Source organism: Bos indicus x Bos taurus, chromosome 10 (genome assembly GCF_003369695.1).
Source record: "Bos indicus x Bos taurus breed Angus x Brahman F1 hybrid chromosome 10, Bos_hybrid_MaternalHap_v2.0, whole genome shotgun sequence".
Classification (NCBI taxonomy): Eukaryota; Metazoa; Chordata; class Mammalia; order Artiodactyla; family Bovidae; genus Bos; species Bos indicus x Bos taurus.
The window spans coordinates 74,848,433-74,864,572 of record NC_040085.1 but is presented as its reverse complement, the minus strand read 5'-3'; the positions used below and the strand labels follow the sequence as shown (position 1 = coordinate 74,864,572).

The 16,140-nt window shown below is 52.9% G+C and overlaps 1 protein-coding gene across 2 annotated transcripts in view; it reads right to left on the bottom strand.

Annotated features, from left to right (window-relative positions):
* GALNT16 (polypeptide N-acetylgalactosaminyltransferase 16) overlaps window positions 1–10,098 on the bottom strand; it is a 100,219-nt gene extending 90,121 nt beyond the window's left edge. Inside the window, exons 1-2 of one of the 2 annotated variants that reach the window (XM_027552261.1) lie at window positions 10,008–10,098; window positions 9,039–9,328 (exon numbers count right to left, since the gene is read on the bottom strand). In XM_027552261.1, coding sequence (XP_027408062.1) covers window positions 9,039–9,215 — 177 coding nt within the window. In that variant the 5' untranslated portion in view covers window positions 9,216–9,328; window positions 10,008–10,098. Of the gene's footprint in view, window positions 1–9,038; window positions 9,329–9,678; window positions 9,937–10,007 lie in introns of those variants that run through there. The other variant, XM_027552260.1, reaches the window with a different exon arrangement.
* Between the last annotated feature and the right edge of the window lie 6,042 nt (window positions 10,099–16,140).

Genomic DNA, 16,140 nt, shown 5'->3' with positions numbered 1-16,140 from the left:
TACCCTCCATGTCTGAGGGAAGGCTCTAGATGCTTCAGCCTCCAGGATCTGTTTGTACAGAAGTGGGCAGGAAAATGCAAGAATTCCAAGTTCCCGCATTGCCAGAAAACATCCTCTCCAGAGTCCCAATGCACCTGAAGAGAACACGATGAACCAGACGAAGAAACAAAGGGGTGTCTGATCAGGTACCACCGCACAGCGGAATTCTCCCTCCCACACAAAACTCTCCCCCAGAGCCCTCCCCCGTCCTCCCCTACTCCAATATTTCAACAAGGGCCCCATTATCTTTTGTTTTTTAAATCTCTTCAGGCACTAGCACCCTCTGTTCCCCCCCACCAGCCTCACCACGCACACATACGCCTACACATACACACCTACACACACACACACACACACACTCAGGACACACAAGTACCTCACTGATCTCACACTGTAGGGAAATGAAGTGTTCCAGCCACAGCACATCTTTCAAAAAACCTAGGTTTACCTCTTTAAGAACCAACACTTACTAATATATTTGACCACACTGCTGGAAATTTTTCTGAACTGAATGACATAAGCTCCCTGACATCCCAAGCCGGTACACTGAATGTAATTGATCACTTCCTGATGACTCAGGGACATGTTTCCGAGCCCATCTTTGCCATGGGCTAGAGGGCCTAATGAACTGGACTTTCACCTCGGGCCATTTTCCCCCTCGCTTACCCTGCAGACATACTGCCCTGGGCTTTGGCTGTCTGGAACACTTTCTCCTGAGATGTCTGCCTGGCTTACTCTTTCCATTCTGCTGTAGCTATAGCTCAAACGCCATCTTATCCAGCAGGCCTTTCCTGGCCATCCTTCTCTCATCTTTCTGTCCCCCTTTGCCACTTTATTTTATTGTTACAGTATTTCCCATCACCTAACACATAGTAAGGACTTCCCTGGTGGCTCAGATGCTAAAGCATCTGTCTACAATGCGGGAGACCTGGGTTCGATCCCTGGGTCGGGAAGATTCCCTGGAGAAGGAAATGGCAACCCACTCCACTACTCTTGCCTAGAAAATCCCATGGACAGTAGCCTGCACCAGGCTCCTCTGTCCATGGGATTTTCTAGGCAAGAGTACTGGTGCAGGCTACTGTCCATGGGGTCGCAAAGAGTCGGACACGACTAAGTGACTTCACTTTCTTTTCTTTCTTTAACACACAGTATATTTATCTGTTTATGGTCTGTCTCCTCCACTAGAATGTAAGCTCCTTTAGAGCGGGACCTTGCCTGTTTTGCTTTTCCCAGAGCCTGTAACCGTCCTGGCACACAGTACATGCCCAGTAAATAACTGTCAAGTGAAGGAATAAATGGTGCCTGCAGCATTTCTGACCAGTGTGCACCTGGTCAGAGGGGGAAGGGGATGGCTTCATCTTCACACAGCTGGTTGGTCCTCTGCTGTCAACTGTCACTTCTCGGTATATCAGCAACTCCTAACAAGGCTCCAGCTTGCTCGCTCTAATCTGCTGTATATGTAACCTATGAAAAGCTGAAGGTTACCAAGAGACAGACAACCTTCTGAACTCCTTAAACTGATTTTTACAAACAATGTGGGTTTCTAGGCTGTGGCCAAATTCCAAGCCTGTCTTCTGAATAAAGTCCAAGAGCTTGAAGCTGTGATTTCTTTGCTCAGGGGTCTTTGCAGCCTCATTCCGCATTGCTGAGAGTCTGAAGTCCACCCGAGACACTCCCGCAGACGTGTCTGTGTGCCTCCCGGACACACACGGGAATAACATAGGCTTCTCCTTCAGCAGAAGGCGAGCTGCACCGTCCCATCAGTGTTTTGAGAGAAGAGAACACAATGGGTTTGGTCCACTTTATTTCTTGTGAGAACCGGCTTCACGCTTTTCTGAACACAAGTGGTCTGGTTTTTGTATGCCTCACGCTCTGGCCTTATTCTTTTTAATGCCAGCACCATCAGATCATGAGTCCTGGCTTGGGGCTACCTCACTCTGGCAGGAACGATCAACAGGGTCAAAGGTGGTTTGAGCTGAGAGCGACCTCACAGATCCCGTAGTTCAAGTCTCATCTGACAGATGAGGAAACTAAGGGCCCAGAGATAGGAAATGACTCACCTAAGGACACACAGCCCCCTGGGAGCAGAGCTGAACCTAGGAGAGAAGGTCATCTGTCCTTTATTCTGCATCTTCTCTCCACACCTCACCCTCTCATCCCTGGCAGCCAACATCTGCTTCCATCCTGGGCCATTCTGTTCTGCCTGTGGGGGAAATCCCACAACAGCAGGGCTCACAATTCAGAGCATATTAAGAGATGTCACCTCCTCTCCGAGCTCTGAGACAATGCTGTCCCGATCTGCGTGGAGCCATACCTCACTTTATGGAATGGCAGGAAGATGGCACTGGTGCCTTCAGGCTAAACTTGGAGCTCTTCCTAATGGGTCCAGAAAAGCGGAAAGGCTATACCTGAGGCAGGCTTGCCTCCGTGTCTCCCCAGACAAGGCCTGAGCCTTATCTTGCCTACACAGTATAATGATGCCCTGTCCACAAATGTCCCCAGTCTGCCACTCCTGCCTGTTCTGAAATGTTCACAGAAGTCCTCCGATGGCCTTGCTGTCTCTAACCAGATACTGACAAAGGGTGTGGCTGAAATTCACGGTGTTGGGGAGCCAGGCCTCCTCCATCAACATAGCTCAGGGCACTGCCAGCCGGCACCACCCTGGAAAGCAATGGTCAGGGCCCCCAGGGGACAGGACAGGCCACCTGGAAACTCTCCCCAGGCTGGATGAAGGAAACAGAAGTGGCATATGCAAAGGTCAGATTCAAGGGGACTCAGGTGGGTGGAAAACCTCTGTGGACCTTGTTCTGGGGAGCAGGAAAGATCCTGAAGACCAGCACTTCCGACGCTGTGGCCTTGCCTCTGACCAGCCTCGGCCTCCTTTCCTTCCCTTCTTGGCAGCTCCAAAGGAACAGGGAGGGGACAGCACAGTGGCAGTTATGGCTTTCTTTTCGTCACTCTCCTCCCTGGCCTCGGGGGGTTCGGCCAGCCCTGCTTCCCTGGGCGTCAGGCCTCTGGTGGTATAATAATTGGGCCCTATTTCCAACTCAGTTACAGAGCTGCCTGACACCTTTGGAGACAGTCAGGACCACGAGCCTCTTTCTCCTCCTCCAACTGCTGCCGGAAGCAAGCACTGACCTGACAACAGGGAGTGTGAAGAGAAACTCTGGCCAGCTTTCAGACTATTCCAGGGACGGTCAGCTCAATAAAAAAGTGTTCCTTCTGGTAAAAATAAATTTCTCTCTCTCTGCAACTTTCACCCATTAGCGTGTTAGTTGCTCAGTCATGTCTAGCTTTTTGTGAACCCATGGACTGAAGCCCACCAGGCTCCTCTGTCCATGGAATTCTCCAGGTAAGAATACTAGAGTGGGTTGCCATTTCCTTCTCCAGAGGATTTTCCTGACCCAGGGATTGAACCCAGGCCTCCTGAACTGCAGGCAGATTCTTTACTGTCTGAGCCACCAGGGAACCCACTAAGCCCAGTTCTATTCCTTGGAGGCCTACAGAATAATTCAAATAAGTCTCTAGCCTTTTCTGTTAGCTCAGTGCTAAGCATTGATGTGGGACTCAGAAGCATGAGACATGGTTAAGAAGTTTACACTTTAATCAAGGAGTCAAGAGTGATTTTATTCAGTCGTTGAATATTTTTAAAATAATTATCTTGATTGGCTTTATCATTATAACATTAATAGATGTTTATTACAGAAAATGCTGGAGAAAGCCAAAAGTTGGACGGGAAGATTATCCATAATAATACTTTTCCTCCTGCTAACATTTTGTTCTGTATGGTTTTTGCATTTTTTTTCCCCAACAAATGTTTATGGAGTGAATGCAAAGTAAGGTGCTGACCTAGGTGCTCTCCAGGAAAGACATGCTAATGTATCAGACTTGGATCTTACCCTGAGGATGCTTCAGAGAAAAGACAAGAGCATGGGCTTCAGAGGCAGACACACCTTCAGATCGAGCACTTAACTCGGTGCTAGATCATGGGCCAGTCACCGGCTCCGTCTGAGCCTCAGTTTACTCATGTTAACTGGGCAAGATAATGGCGCTGACCTCATTAGGTTACAGAAAGGAATCTAGGAGGTTCAGGCCTGCAAAACACCTAACACGGCACTGACGTGTCCCACGAACGCGGCCACCAGAAACATAACACAGAGGCAGCAGTGATCACGGAGGCTAACAGGCGTAGATCAAAGACTACAGAGTTCAGGGGAGAGAAGCTGAGACCGGTTCCAAAGCAAGCTGCACACCGCCTGGGGCGGCACCAAGCACGCTGTCTGGTTCAGTGAACCGCCCACGTGGACTCATCACCGACCTGAGTCTCACAATTCTGCCCCCCGCTCCTTTCCGAAACCCTTGGGTCTCCTGTCTGTTTAGCCTCACTGTGTCTTTGCCCCTCCTTTTCACATGGTGAGGGGGAGGTGTTTCAGGTCTCAAGAAGCCGACAGGGATAAATCTGCAATCTTGTAACTGTAATGAACTGCTCGGATCCAGGCTCCCCTCTGACCCAGGGGGGTTTCTTCCATTACAGCAAGATAGTCCCAGGGCCCAGCCAGGCCCATCAGTGCCCTTCCACGCCCACTTTAATGGCACTTTCAGACCCCAGGGCTTCCTGTGCCCACAGAGCTGACAAACACAGTCACCAAAGAGGAAAGCCAGGCCCAACACCCTCAGAGCAGCCGGTGTGGGAACTGCTGTTACAACAGCAGTGGAAGGACGAGCAGAACCCTGAAACTCATCCTGTGTCTTCGGCACTCAGGTCTCCCAGGAAGGGGACTCTTGGGCTGTCAGGGCCCTTACCAGTCATGCGGCCTCAGTGTGGTCCCCAGGTCCTACAGACAGGTCTCAACATGATCCAGGCTGGGAGCCCAATAAGAGGAAATTGGGTCCTTTCAATTCAAACATTTTGGCAAAAAGAACTGGGGATTCTCCCTCCCCACCCTCTATCTTGTGTGGTACCTACATAAATTAAATATAACATCATTTTCTGTCATTTAGGCAAATCATAATTCCCACAGTTCTGAAATGCACACATTATAAATAAAATATAAACCTATCCAGACTGAACTGAAGCCTCTGCTCTCAGAGAACAGTGCTGGAAAAGTCATCATCTATATTCCCTTCTGCTAGGTAAGCAGGGATCCCTGTGCAGGCTCTAAGGTTACCAGGGGAACTACTCCAGACAGGGGTAGCCCCTCAATTGGCCATAAATCTTACAACTTTGTTCAAAAGAACTCCCTTAAAGCCATTTATCTGCTTCTAGAAATGAAACTATCATCAACTTACCCAAGGGTCAACACACCTTACAAATCATTTCACCCAAATTTATTTATTTAAATAAATCCCAAACATAGCAGGGCTTGTGAGACTTAGTTCCTGGACCAGGGATCAAACCCATGCCCTTGGTATGGAAAGCGCAAAATCTTAACCACTGGGAATTCCCTCACTCAGATTTAACATACAAAATAACTAAAGTCCAGAGATACAAGTTTTTGTCCATGCTCACTGAGCAGTACCCCAAAGGTAGGATAAAGAACTCCGGCTTGGGAAAACTCTTGCCTAAAACCTCCATAGTTTCAAATAGGAGACCTTACAAAGAAGTACACCTATCCTAAAAATACCCACAATAGACAGTCTTTTAAAAATATGTCTGTAAAGTGAAATTCCGTGTAACACCTTAGTATCCCGCCCCCCTCTCCATGCCTAATAGAGACTTCACATATGGAAAACCAAACCAATCACAAATGTTCTTCCCGGCTGTGAGGCCCGAAGACTGAAGGCCAGCTGTGTCTGCTCCACCTCCTGCTTTGGCTGCTGTCCAGAGCTAGCGAGCATCAGTATAGGTTCAAGTGGATATCCTCAAATCCACTGTCTTGCCCATAAAGCACAGCATGGAGAAAATCACAGACCCTGCCACCTCGCAAGCAGCCATTTACTGATGAAGTCAGTATCTCTCTTTCTTTAGTTTGACAGATTCCATAACCAGTTTTGCACATCAAAATTTATGACACATGGGCTGACAGCAGGACAGAATATTAAAAATCAGGACCTCCCCGAGAAATCTGGGCCATCCCGTTGCCATGCCGACACCCCACAATGCCAAACAAGTGTCTCCAAGGTCCAGAAACAACTTGGCTGGCTTCAGATCACCCAGACACTGTGAAGCCAGAGCTGCCTCCTGGCCCAGGCTGTTATGCAGACCCTCCCTTTCCCAGCTCAGCTCTCTGATCCCCCAGGGGAGGGATGATGATGCCTGTCTGAATTTTCTTAGCCTCTGTCAGCAGAGCTGGCTGCATCATTCCCTAAGAATCTGAAAATCCATGTGCGGTGCGTTCTGGCCCAACTAGACAGGGACATGTTTTGAAATGGCAAGACGACCAGTGAGAGGTTAACCACGGATTTCAGACAGAAAGCAAATCTTCAGCTGCACCTGCCCCTTTTAAGCTGAACAAAGGGTTTATCTCCCGGAGAAGCTGAACATACATTCCTCTAGCTCTCTAGTTAAGAGTCAGGCTGGAGCTGGAATAAAGTATTAGTGGGATATGAAGCTTGGATCATTGATGGCTCCCAGAGATGAGCAAAAATCCTTCTTCACTCATTTAACAGTACTTCTTAAGTCTTGCTGTGCTCATCAAGGTGGGGTTGCATGAAGCTTCCTGCACAGTCCCTGAGTGATAGCTGCCACTCAGTGAAGAGACAGGCCAATAGCTGAGAATCCCAATGAAGTGAAATACCCCAGAAGATGGGAATGCAAGGCTGTGTCAAAGGCAGGGCGAGACTGGGGATCAACACCCAGGGAACAGACATCCTGGGCTTAAAGCCTAAGAACAGCGAGGGAGCGGGCTATGCCTAGAGTGACCAGAGAAGGCTCTGCAGCTCACTGCGAGGAACTTCCACTCTTCCTCTCTTCCTGCACCTCCATTCCTGGCTCCCTGATTCTTCTTCATACTTGAAACCCAGCTTCCAGTTCACAGCCCTCTTCTAATCTGCTGCAAGTCCAACCGCAAGGGAACAAGGAGAGGACGTTCACTGCAGCCCCCATGACCTCCAATTTCCACCCCCTCAAAATGAGTGCCACCCACATTCAGCAGAGCCCCCGCAGCCCCCGACACCCTCCCGGGCTCTCAGTCTGAGTGGCCTGGCCTGGATTTTGAAGCGCAGGCACCTGTGATGAGACCAGCCTGGAGCTCTGAGCAGCAGTTAGCTTCTCTGTGCTCTTCCCTTCCATTCTCCCTCATCCCCTCCCCCTCCTCCTAGAGCTCAGACCCTCCTCCCATCACGTCACCACAGAGAAGGACAGAACATTTGGGCAGTCTGCGCCTCCCCTGCCACTCCAGCCCGCCTACCCTGGACCAGAGCTGGCCCTCTTGGAGAGCAGGAACGTGGCAGCTTGGATGAGTCCTTGCTGTGGAAGCTCCCCCCGGGGTCTGTCAGGGGCCGCTCCTGCTTTGCCCAGTTCGGACTCTGATCTGTCTGTCCACCCAGATCCCAACTCTCCGGGATCTTGACCCAGGAGGCTTTTTGCCTCATCAGCCTGTCTGTCCAAACGTCCACAAGTGCTTTGGAAACAGGGTGCTAGCGGCAAGGACCCTCAGCCCAGAGCAGAGCGTTTCACCTAATCAGGGCGCAGTCCCAGGGAGTTCGACCAGAGCGGGAGCTGGGCATGGGAGAGTGGGGCTGGGGGAAAACCCACGGACCCCAAGGTCTCCTCAGGCACAGCCTGGAAATGCTCTTTTGCAGGGGATAGCTACTTCTTTCCTGGTAGGTAACAAGACAACGTAATCTGGGACAGGATGGGAACACGAGAGCCCTTCCACACAACGACAACCTCCCTACAGACAACACTCCGTTTTCCTGGGGTTCAGCTGCCTTGGCACGAAGATCTCAGATTCTCCTCCGCACAAGCCTTCGCCCTCCTGACCCTGCGCCTCCCAGGTGGGCTCCTCAAGGCTAGGCCTTTCAGAATGGCCACGCTGCTGCACTCCCCCACCCTCAGCCCCACACTCCGCTCCCCCAGGCGGCCCCGCCCCTCCGCCCAGATCCGAGGGTCGCCCAAGGGTCTCGCCCACCATCCGCCCCCATCCGAAGGACGCGTCCTGCCCGAGGGCGCCTCTCGCGGGTCCCGGAACCTCCCGTCTCAACAGGTGCCCCTGCCACACACAGCTGTCACCCGGGGCCCAGGAGGAGGCGGTGACAGGCACGCCCCAGTCCAGGCCCCTAGCGCGGGAGGGCACCCCTGCACCTCCATCGACGCCCCAGCCATGCCCTGCCATTCGCACTGACGTCGCGGGGCTGGCCGCAGACACTGCTAGTTCACCCGTGGTGATGGACTGATGTTGGGGCGAGGGACGCCTTCAGGACGAGACCTTTCCCCGATCCAGAGAACCCTGGGAGTAGTCATAGGGAGTCCTCATGACAAGGTTCAAGTTGACCGGGTCTGAGAAGGGGGCTCGAAGTCCAGCACAGCCCCTAGCGACCGTGCCTCACCCAGCGTCCCCAATCCATGTCCTTTGCCCCCAAGAGACTAGGGGGAGAGCACGGCCACCCACGCGCTTAGCAGCGTGCGGTTCCCACTGCCCGCTTGCGGTTCCCACTGCCCGCTTGCGGTGCGCAAGGGCCAGCTGCCTCCGCCGACGGGTGAGGCGGAGGTAACCCCTAACCCCCAACCCCCGGCCCCTGCGCCCCGGGCCCCGCGGCGCAGTGCCGAGAGCGCCGCCACGTTCCCAGTCGCGCGCGCACGCCGGGCCCACCAAACTTGCAGTACTTTCTCCCAGCCCCCACCCGCTGTCACCCTCCCTCCATCCTTGCGCCCTGGCCCCGCTAGCCCGACAGAGGTTGCCATAACAACGGACAGGAATGCTCCAACGTATACAAAGCCGGCGGAGCGCGGCGGGCACGCAGCCCCCGGCCCGGCCCCGCGCCCTCTGCAGCCGCGCGGGGCTAGGACGCGCGCCGCGGCTCCCCGGCCGCCCACCCCGAGCGCAGCGCGTACTCACAATGAGCGGGATGGTGCGGTCCTCTCGGAGCTGGTCTGGCCTCCCGCCCGCCCTCTTTGCGCCCCGGCCGCCGGAGGATGCTGCGTGGGCTCGGTTGTCCTGCCATAAGTAGTAGAAAGTGCCCAGGATCCAGGCTACGGTCAGAATGGCGATGGCATTGGCGCGGATCTTCCTCATGGTGGGCGGGCGGACGCCCGGAGTAGGGGCCCGGGCTGGCGTGCTCTCGGGGCCGGGGCGGGGGCACTCTCAGCCCCAGCTGTTTGTTTTCGCTCGCGCGGGGCTGCTCGGTCCTGCAGAGCAGAAAAAGGAGAGAGGTGGGGGGTGGGGGGGTGATAGGGAGAGACAGGAGCGCGGAGCGATCCTCACGGTCCTAATGCCCTTCAGCCCCAGGCGCGCGCCTCCCCCGGGCGCCCATTCATTCGCTCGCAGAGCCCGCCCAGCGCTCCAGCCCCGGCGGGTTGCCGGGCCGCTGCGCCCGGGGAAAGGAGCGCAGCGAATGCGAAGCGGCGCGGGAGGAAGGCCCGGCGAGGCAGACGCCCGCGGCGGAATGGCGACGGGCCAGAGCCAGTCTCGACTCCAACTGCTCCGCGACCGAGCTCACGGCGCCTGCCCCCGCGCGGCCCGGGTCTGTCCCGCCTACCTCCACCCACTCCCGGACCGAGCGGCCCTGAGTCACCGGCTGGAGATGCGCGACCCCGGCCGGAGCCCGCGCCGCGGAGCTGCAGTTCTGGGGCTGCGCTCTGGACAGGGTTTAAGGTGTGTTCGGCGAGTCCTTGGGAAGGGGCAGCTGGGTGCGAGGAGAGTCTGGAGTTTGCACCGGGATCCTCCGCAGCCTAGGATGCCGAGCCGCCAGAGGGCCCGCCCCGAGGAGGGATTGGAAGCCGGTGCACTTGACATTCGAAGAGAGCGAAGGGGAAGAGACGCGGCTTCACAGCCAGTGAAAGGAGATTGTGGGTACAACCACCTCACCTCATCCGTTGTCCTGGGGCTCCCAGCGTTCACGACGCTTCCCTCCACCCCGCCTCATTGTCCGCTGGACAACTCCAGGGTATCGTCATCACCGTTTCATCAGGAAGAAGGGAGGAGGCCAGAGAGGCTGGAAGATTCGCCCGAGGCCACATGACTAATTAGTGGCAGAGCCCAGTCTAGAAACCACCTCTCCGTCTGACACTTAAAGCAAAGTTCAAAACACGGTGCTGAGAGACACGGACACAGAAACCAGTGAGATTCTGCCCCGGCTGTATGTGAACTACTGTCACTTCCGAGCAGAAAGCAAGGTGGACTAAGTTCTAGGAGACCAGGATCAGGCATGAAACAGACATTCAGGGAATAGATATTAAATTAACTAACCAAGCAGAGGTCACAGAGGAAGAAATACTGTACCGCAAGGCAGTCTTAAGGAAAGGCTTCTTAAAGAAAGTGGATAAATTCTTCGAATAAAGTCTTAAGAGGCAGGAAAGGGGAGGACAGGGCAGGGTGTGAGCTCCATCAACAGCCTGAGCAAAGGTCCAGAGGATGAAAGTACTTGATATTTTCAAAGAAGAGAGGTACCTGGTGGTGCTGGGCACCAGGATCTGAAAAGGGTGGGAGTTGAGGTTGGCCAGGCTGAGGGAATCTGGACCCAGGAGGCCCTTGCATGTGAGAGGCAGGGTTGTCAAGGAGTTTGTGTCCTGCTGGTGCTCCTGGACACTGGCTGGTCTGAAAGACCACCTCAGGTCCTGGCCTCTAAATGAAGCTGGCAGATGGTATGGTCACAGCTCATGCTTTATCCTACCACCTCCATCAGCACCCCTCCTTCCCTGTTTCTCCAGCAGCAGGACTGAAATGTGCATGTAGTAGATGCTCCATATATTTCCATTGGAGTGAAGTAAATTGAAGGAAGAAAACCTGAGTAGGTTTTCTGGCTGCAGAAAAGTCATCATTATAACTGCAATATCCTTTCCTCACTCTGAAGTCTCACCATGAGGACAAATCCAAAAATGACCCTACCAAGAATGTGACCCTAAGAAGGGTCATGGACAAAAAAGGATCTCACCAAGAGCTCTGTAAGAGTAGCAGGGAATCTGAGGCAGGAGGAGATGGTAACAGGAGCAGTAGGAGAAGGTGGGGGGATACCTGCCAACCTTACTGTCCCCCGTCTGCCCTGCCTGGAGAGTTTAATTAGACTGCAACAGGGACCAGGATTCATTTCCACAGACCAAGAAAACCACTATCCAGCCACTCTCTGGTTTCTGCAGGAATCATGGGGCAGATCCAGGGGTCATGTTCTCTCTGGGAAGCCAGGGAGACCTTGCTCCTTAGCAATCAGGCCCCACAGGCATCTCCAGACAATGAGAAAATGTTAGGGAACTGCCATCCTGGTGTCCCCACCTCCGTCCAGGCTCTCAGGTCAGCCAGATGGGAAGACTCAGAGAATGGCCTTCTGTTGCTATAGGCTGCTCCCTCCATCAGCCTGGTCTTTGCATGTCTAGTTGCCTTCGGTCATGAAGAACCGGGTGAGAGGATGTGGAATCCAAAGACATCCCATCAGCACCCTTCAGCATGGGGGATGAAGCTGGATCAGGCCAAACTGAAATCAGGCTGATGGGTTTCTGATGGCTCCAGAAGGAGGGCTCCATGAGAGGAAGGGAAGGAGGATCTGGGATTTGTCAGGATTTCTGCAAGTCTCACCCCTTATTCCCCAGGGCTCAGTGGGGAGGATGCCATACATCTGCCCCAAATTATCACTGCCTGGTAATTCTGTCCCGAAGACAAACTTCCCCATTCAGTTCAGTTCAGTTGCTCAGTCATGTTTGACTCTTTGTGACCCCATGGACTGCAGCACGCCAGGCCTCCCTGTCCATCACCAACCTCCCAGAGCTTACTCAAACTCATACCCAATTGAGTTGGTGATACCATCCAACCATCTCATCCTCTGTTGTCCCCTTCTCCTCCTGCCTTCAATCTTTCCCAGCATCAGGGTCTTTTCAAATGAGTCACCTCTTCGCATCAGGTGGCCAAAGTACTGGAGTTTCAGCTTCAACATCAGTCCTTCCAATGAATATTCAGGACTGATTTCCTTTAGGATGGATGATTGGATCTCCTTGCAGTCCAAGAGACTCTAAGAGTCTTCTCCAGCACCATAGTTCAAAAGCATCAATTCTTCGGTGCTCAGCTTTCTTTATAGTCCAACTCTCACATCCATACATGACTACTGGAAAAATCATAGCCTTGACTAGACGGACCTTTGTTGGCAAAGTAATGTCTCTGCTTTTAATATGCTGTCTAGGTTGGTCCCCACTCAATCCTCATCAAAAAAAGAAAAAAAAAAAAAAACCAAAACACCATAGGAGTGTAGCCTCTCTGGGGGGTGTTAGACTTCACAGGCAGCCCCTCTTTAAAAATAAGCACAAGAAACTTCCCTTGGGGGTGGAGGGTGGGGGCAAGTGATTTCATGCTCATTTGACCCCCAGAAATTTGATATAGACAGAGGTTGAGTGATGAGTGATTAGTCACAGGCACACTGGAAGAGTTGGGAACTCGCAGCTGCCACCGTGGCTACAGTGCATGGTCATTCTTCCAGATTCTAATCCCAAATAGACACAGAGCTGAGGCTCAGCCCTCCCTGAGATGGATTTCAGTGTTCAGAGATGACTGGGAACATCGTTCCCTCTCTGGGCCTAGCTAGGAATGACTCCACAGAACCGTAGAAGAAAAGCAACACCTAAGAGACTTAGTGGTGCCTAACATCAGTGAACTTCGAAACCAACAACGGTGATAATAATAGCTACAGTTCGCTGAGTTCCTAGCAGGTGCCAGCTGCCGGGCCAGGATCTCACACACATTATCTCTAAAGCCCCTGAAAACTGCAGGTGGCTCAGGGAAGCTCTCAGTTGCAGAGAGTCACACAACAGGTGGGCAGAGGGGCTGGGTTCAGTCCCATTTTCTATACCAGTGTCTGGGCACCAGTGTCTGGCTTCTGAGGCCACTGGGGAGTTTGCAGGGTGGTCAGAAGTCCTGTGTGCAGGGACCTCACTTCGTGCTCTGGGCCTCCATTTTCTTTTCTGGAAAAGAAGGGATGTAGAGAGATGACCTCCAGGTCATCCATTCTGGACTCCAGCTGTGCCATTTCGGACTTGCAGTTCCTTGGGCATTGTTTTTCTTGTGACATCCCTCTTGGACACTGTCCCCTTCTCTTTAAAAGTGCTGAAGCCCATGTAAGCTGGGCAAAGTGCTGCATGCTCCTGGCATTCCAAGAGGTCCCAGGGAACTGTCTGCCCCTGTGAATTTGATGCATGGATTTGGGGGGGGGGGGGGGCGGTAACAGAGGGCAGAAAGGATATAGGTCAGTGTGAGGCCCTAGCTCTGGAGTTCAACAACGTGAATTCAACCACTGGTCCTGTCACATGTGGGAGTGGTTTGGGCAAATTCTTACTCCCTCTCTTAGCCATGGTTTCCTCAACTAGAAAATGGGGCAGTGACACCCCTTAACTTGTAGCATTGTTGGGAAGGGTCAGATGAGATGAACCACGTAACACCCAGTGGTTGGGAACCCACTGGTCCTCTGAAATCCCATCCTCACAGGCCCTGCTGCTGGCTGCCGGGGTGAGGGGACTCCGGAAGGGCCTGCCAGGCACATGCAGGGGACTGCTCACCGGGGCTGCAAAGAACAGATCCCAGGTAGGCCTCTTCAAGGCCCGACAAGGATGACTGTCCTGCCCCACAGGTATGTGGCTCTCTTCCAGGCCCTCTGCTCAGCGGGCTGGACGGAGGAGAGGGGAGAGGCAGCGTGGGGCCCCAGCTTCTGCAGGTGTCCATTCTTGCCGGCACAGCCATTACCCTAGAGATGCTGGGTCACCTCCGAAGCCTCTTGCCCTGCCTGCAGCTGCAGCAGGGGCCCAGGAGGTGGGTTAATCAGGGAACTGACTAGACTCCCATGTCTGCTCTAAGCAGGAAAGAGGAGGCAGAGATGGTGAACAGAAGGCATGTTACCGTGAAACAGGCACTGTGCCGATAACCGGATCTCAGAATGCTCTCGATGACCCTGTGAGGAAGGCTTGACACTCTCCATCTCACAGATGGAGAGACTGAGGCCGGCAGAGGTCACCCAGCCATCAGGCGGCACAGACGCTACCCACTGCCTGCTGTCCCCACTTAACATACCAGCTTGTCTGAGGAAAGGTTATTTATAAGTTAGGTTTCTACAAGCCATTATAGATCAAGGAGGGGACCTGGCTCTTTGAAGGAATGAGAAGTGTTTTTTTTTTAATTATTTTTATTTTTTTAGTTTGGGCTGCATGGGGTCGTCCCTGCTTCACATGGGCTTTCTCAGTTGCAGGGAGCAGGGCCACTCTTGAGTTTCGGTGCGTGGGCTTCTCATTGCGGTGGCCCCTCTTGTTGCAGAGCATGGGCTCTAGGTGTGCCGGCTTCAATAGTTGCAGCCCATGAGCCCAGATGCTCTGCAGATGCTAGATGCTCTGCCGAATGTAGAATCTTCCCAGACCAGGGATCCAACCCGTGTCCCCTGCTTTGACAGATGGACTCTCAACCACTGGCCCACCAAGGAAGTTCTCGAAGAGTTCTTTATCGGTGATCATTCTATTTGACTGGAGAAGGAAATGGCAACCCACTCCAATATTCTTGCCTGGAGAATTCCATGGACAGGGGAGCCTGGTGGGCTTCAGTCCATGGGATCGCAAAGAGTTGGACATGACTGAGCACACAGTACATTCTATTTGACTGAGAACATGGCTTTTTATATCAGTTTCTGCCCCTGGAGTGTAAGCTCCCTGAGGGCAGGGGTTCTTGTATGTTTTGTTCACCTGTCCCCCCAGTTGTTGCTGTACCATGCATACTTGTTGAGTATTTGTTGGTGGAAGAAAAGGGGAAGAAGATGGGGAGGAGGGTACTCGGCGCTTCTCTGTTAAAGCGAGGGCCTGAGAGACGGTGCAGGACTAGAGCCCAGAGAAAGGGCATGACCCACCTGGGTCAGTGTTGGCTGGTGTAGTGAGTAACCCAGGCTTCCTCACAGGACTTCCGCAGCAGCAGCTATCTGCCCCCCAACCACAGGGCCAGGCACTAAGCCCCGCTGCCCCAGATGATAGGGTGAGAAAATCCTCTGTGGTCCCACCAGAAGTCAGGGGAGGAATGACCTTGATTTTGGTGACGAACTGCAGGAACTACAAACATTATTACTGATCATGAGATGACCCAGCTGCTACATTTGGGAATAATAGGACTGCAGAGTCTGAGGGCTAATTAGAAATGTGTCAAATGCTTTTTCTTAACAGCAAGGAATTCCTTCAAAGGAGAAGTGCATAAATAAAGCCAGCTAATCAGCAGGATTGGTCCCAGAGGCAAAGCCCTTTGCAAGCCCTCCGTGACCTCCCAATCTCACTGCCTGTCTCCTTTGCCCTGTCCCCTCCTCCTCAGCCTCTGAGGATCTGAGTAGCACAGGTCCTCAGAGAGGACCAGATGGCCCCAAATGTCAGGCCACTGCCTGTTACATGCCTCTCTCTTGCCTTTGAATGAGCGTTCCTCTGAGCAGGGCCTGGCAGTCTTCTTTTGTGTATCTCCAGTGTCTAGCACAGCGTTGGGCATTGTGGCAGCTCTCACTAAGTATCTGTGCGATGAGTGAATGAATGAATATCTAGGGTGGCAATCTGCTGCTACTCCTCATTCTGTCCTATTAAAATGTCACCGAGACCACTCTAATAGTAAACCAATGCCTGTTTGCCCATTAGGGTGGTATTTCCAGTCTTTCTTTCTTTTTTTTTCCAATTTAAAAATGGTATTTATTTGTTTGGCTGTGCCAGGGCTTTAGTTGTGGCACGCGAATTCTTAGTTGCAACATGTGAGCTCTAGTTTCCCCACCGGGAATCAAACCCAGGCCTCCTGCATTGGGAATGTGGAGTCTTTTTAGCCACTTGCATCACCAGGGAAGTCCCTTCCCTTTCTTCTTGAATACCTACCATGCCAAGCACTTCTAGGTGCCAGGAATACAAGCATGAACAAAAGCTGATTCCAGCTCCTGAGGAGCCCAGTCACTGATATTAGGGCAATAGGCACAAATGGTCACCACGTGGTATAATAGACTCTATACAAGCACAAAGAGGCCTTCGTC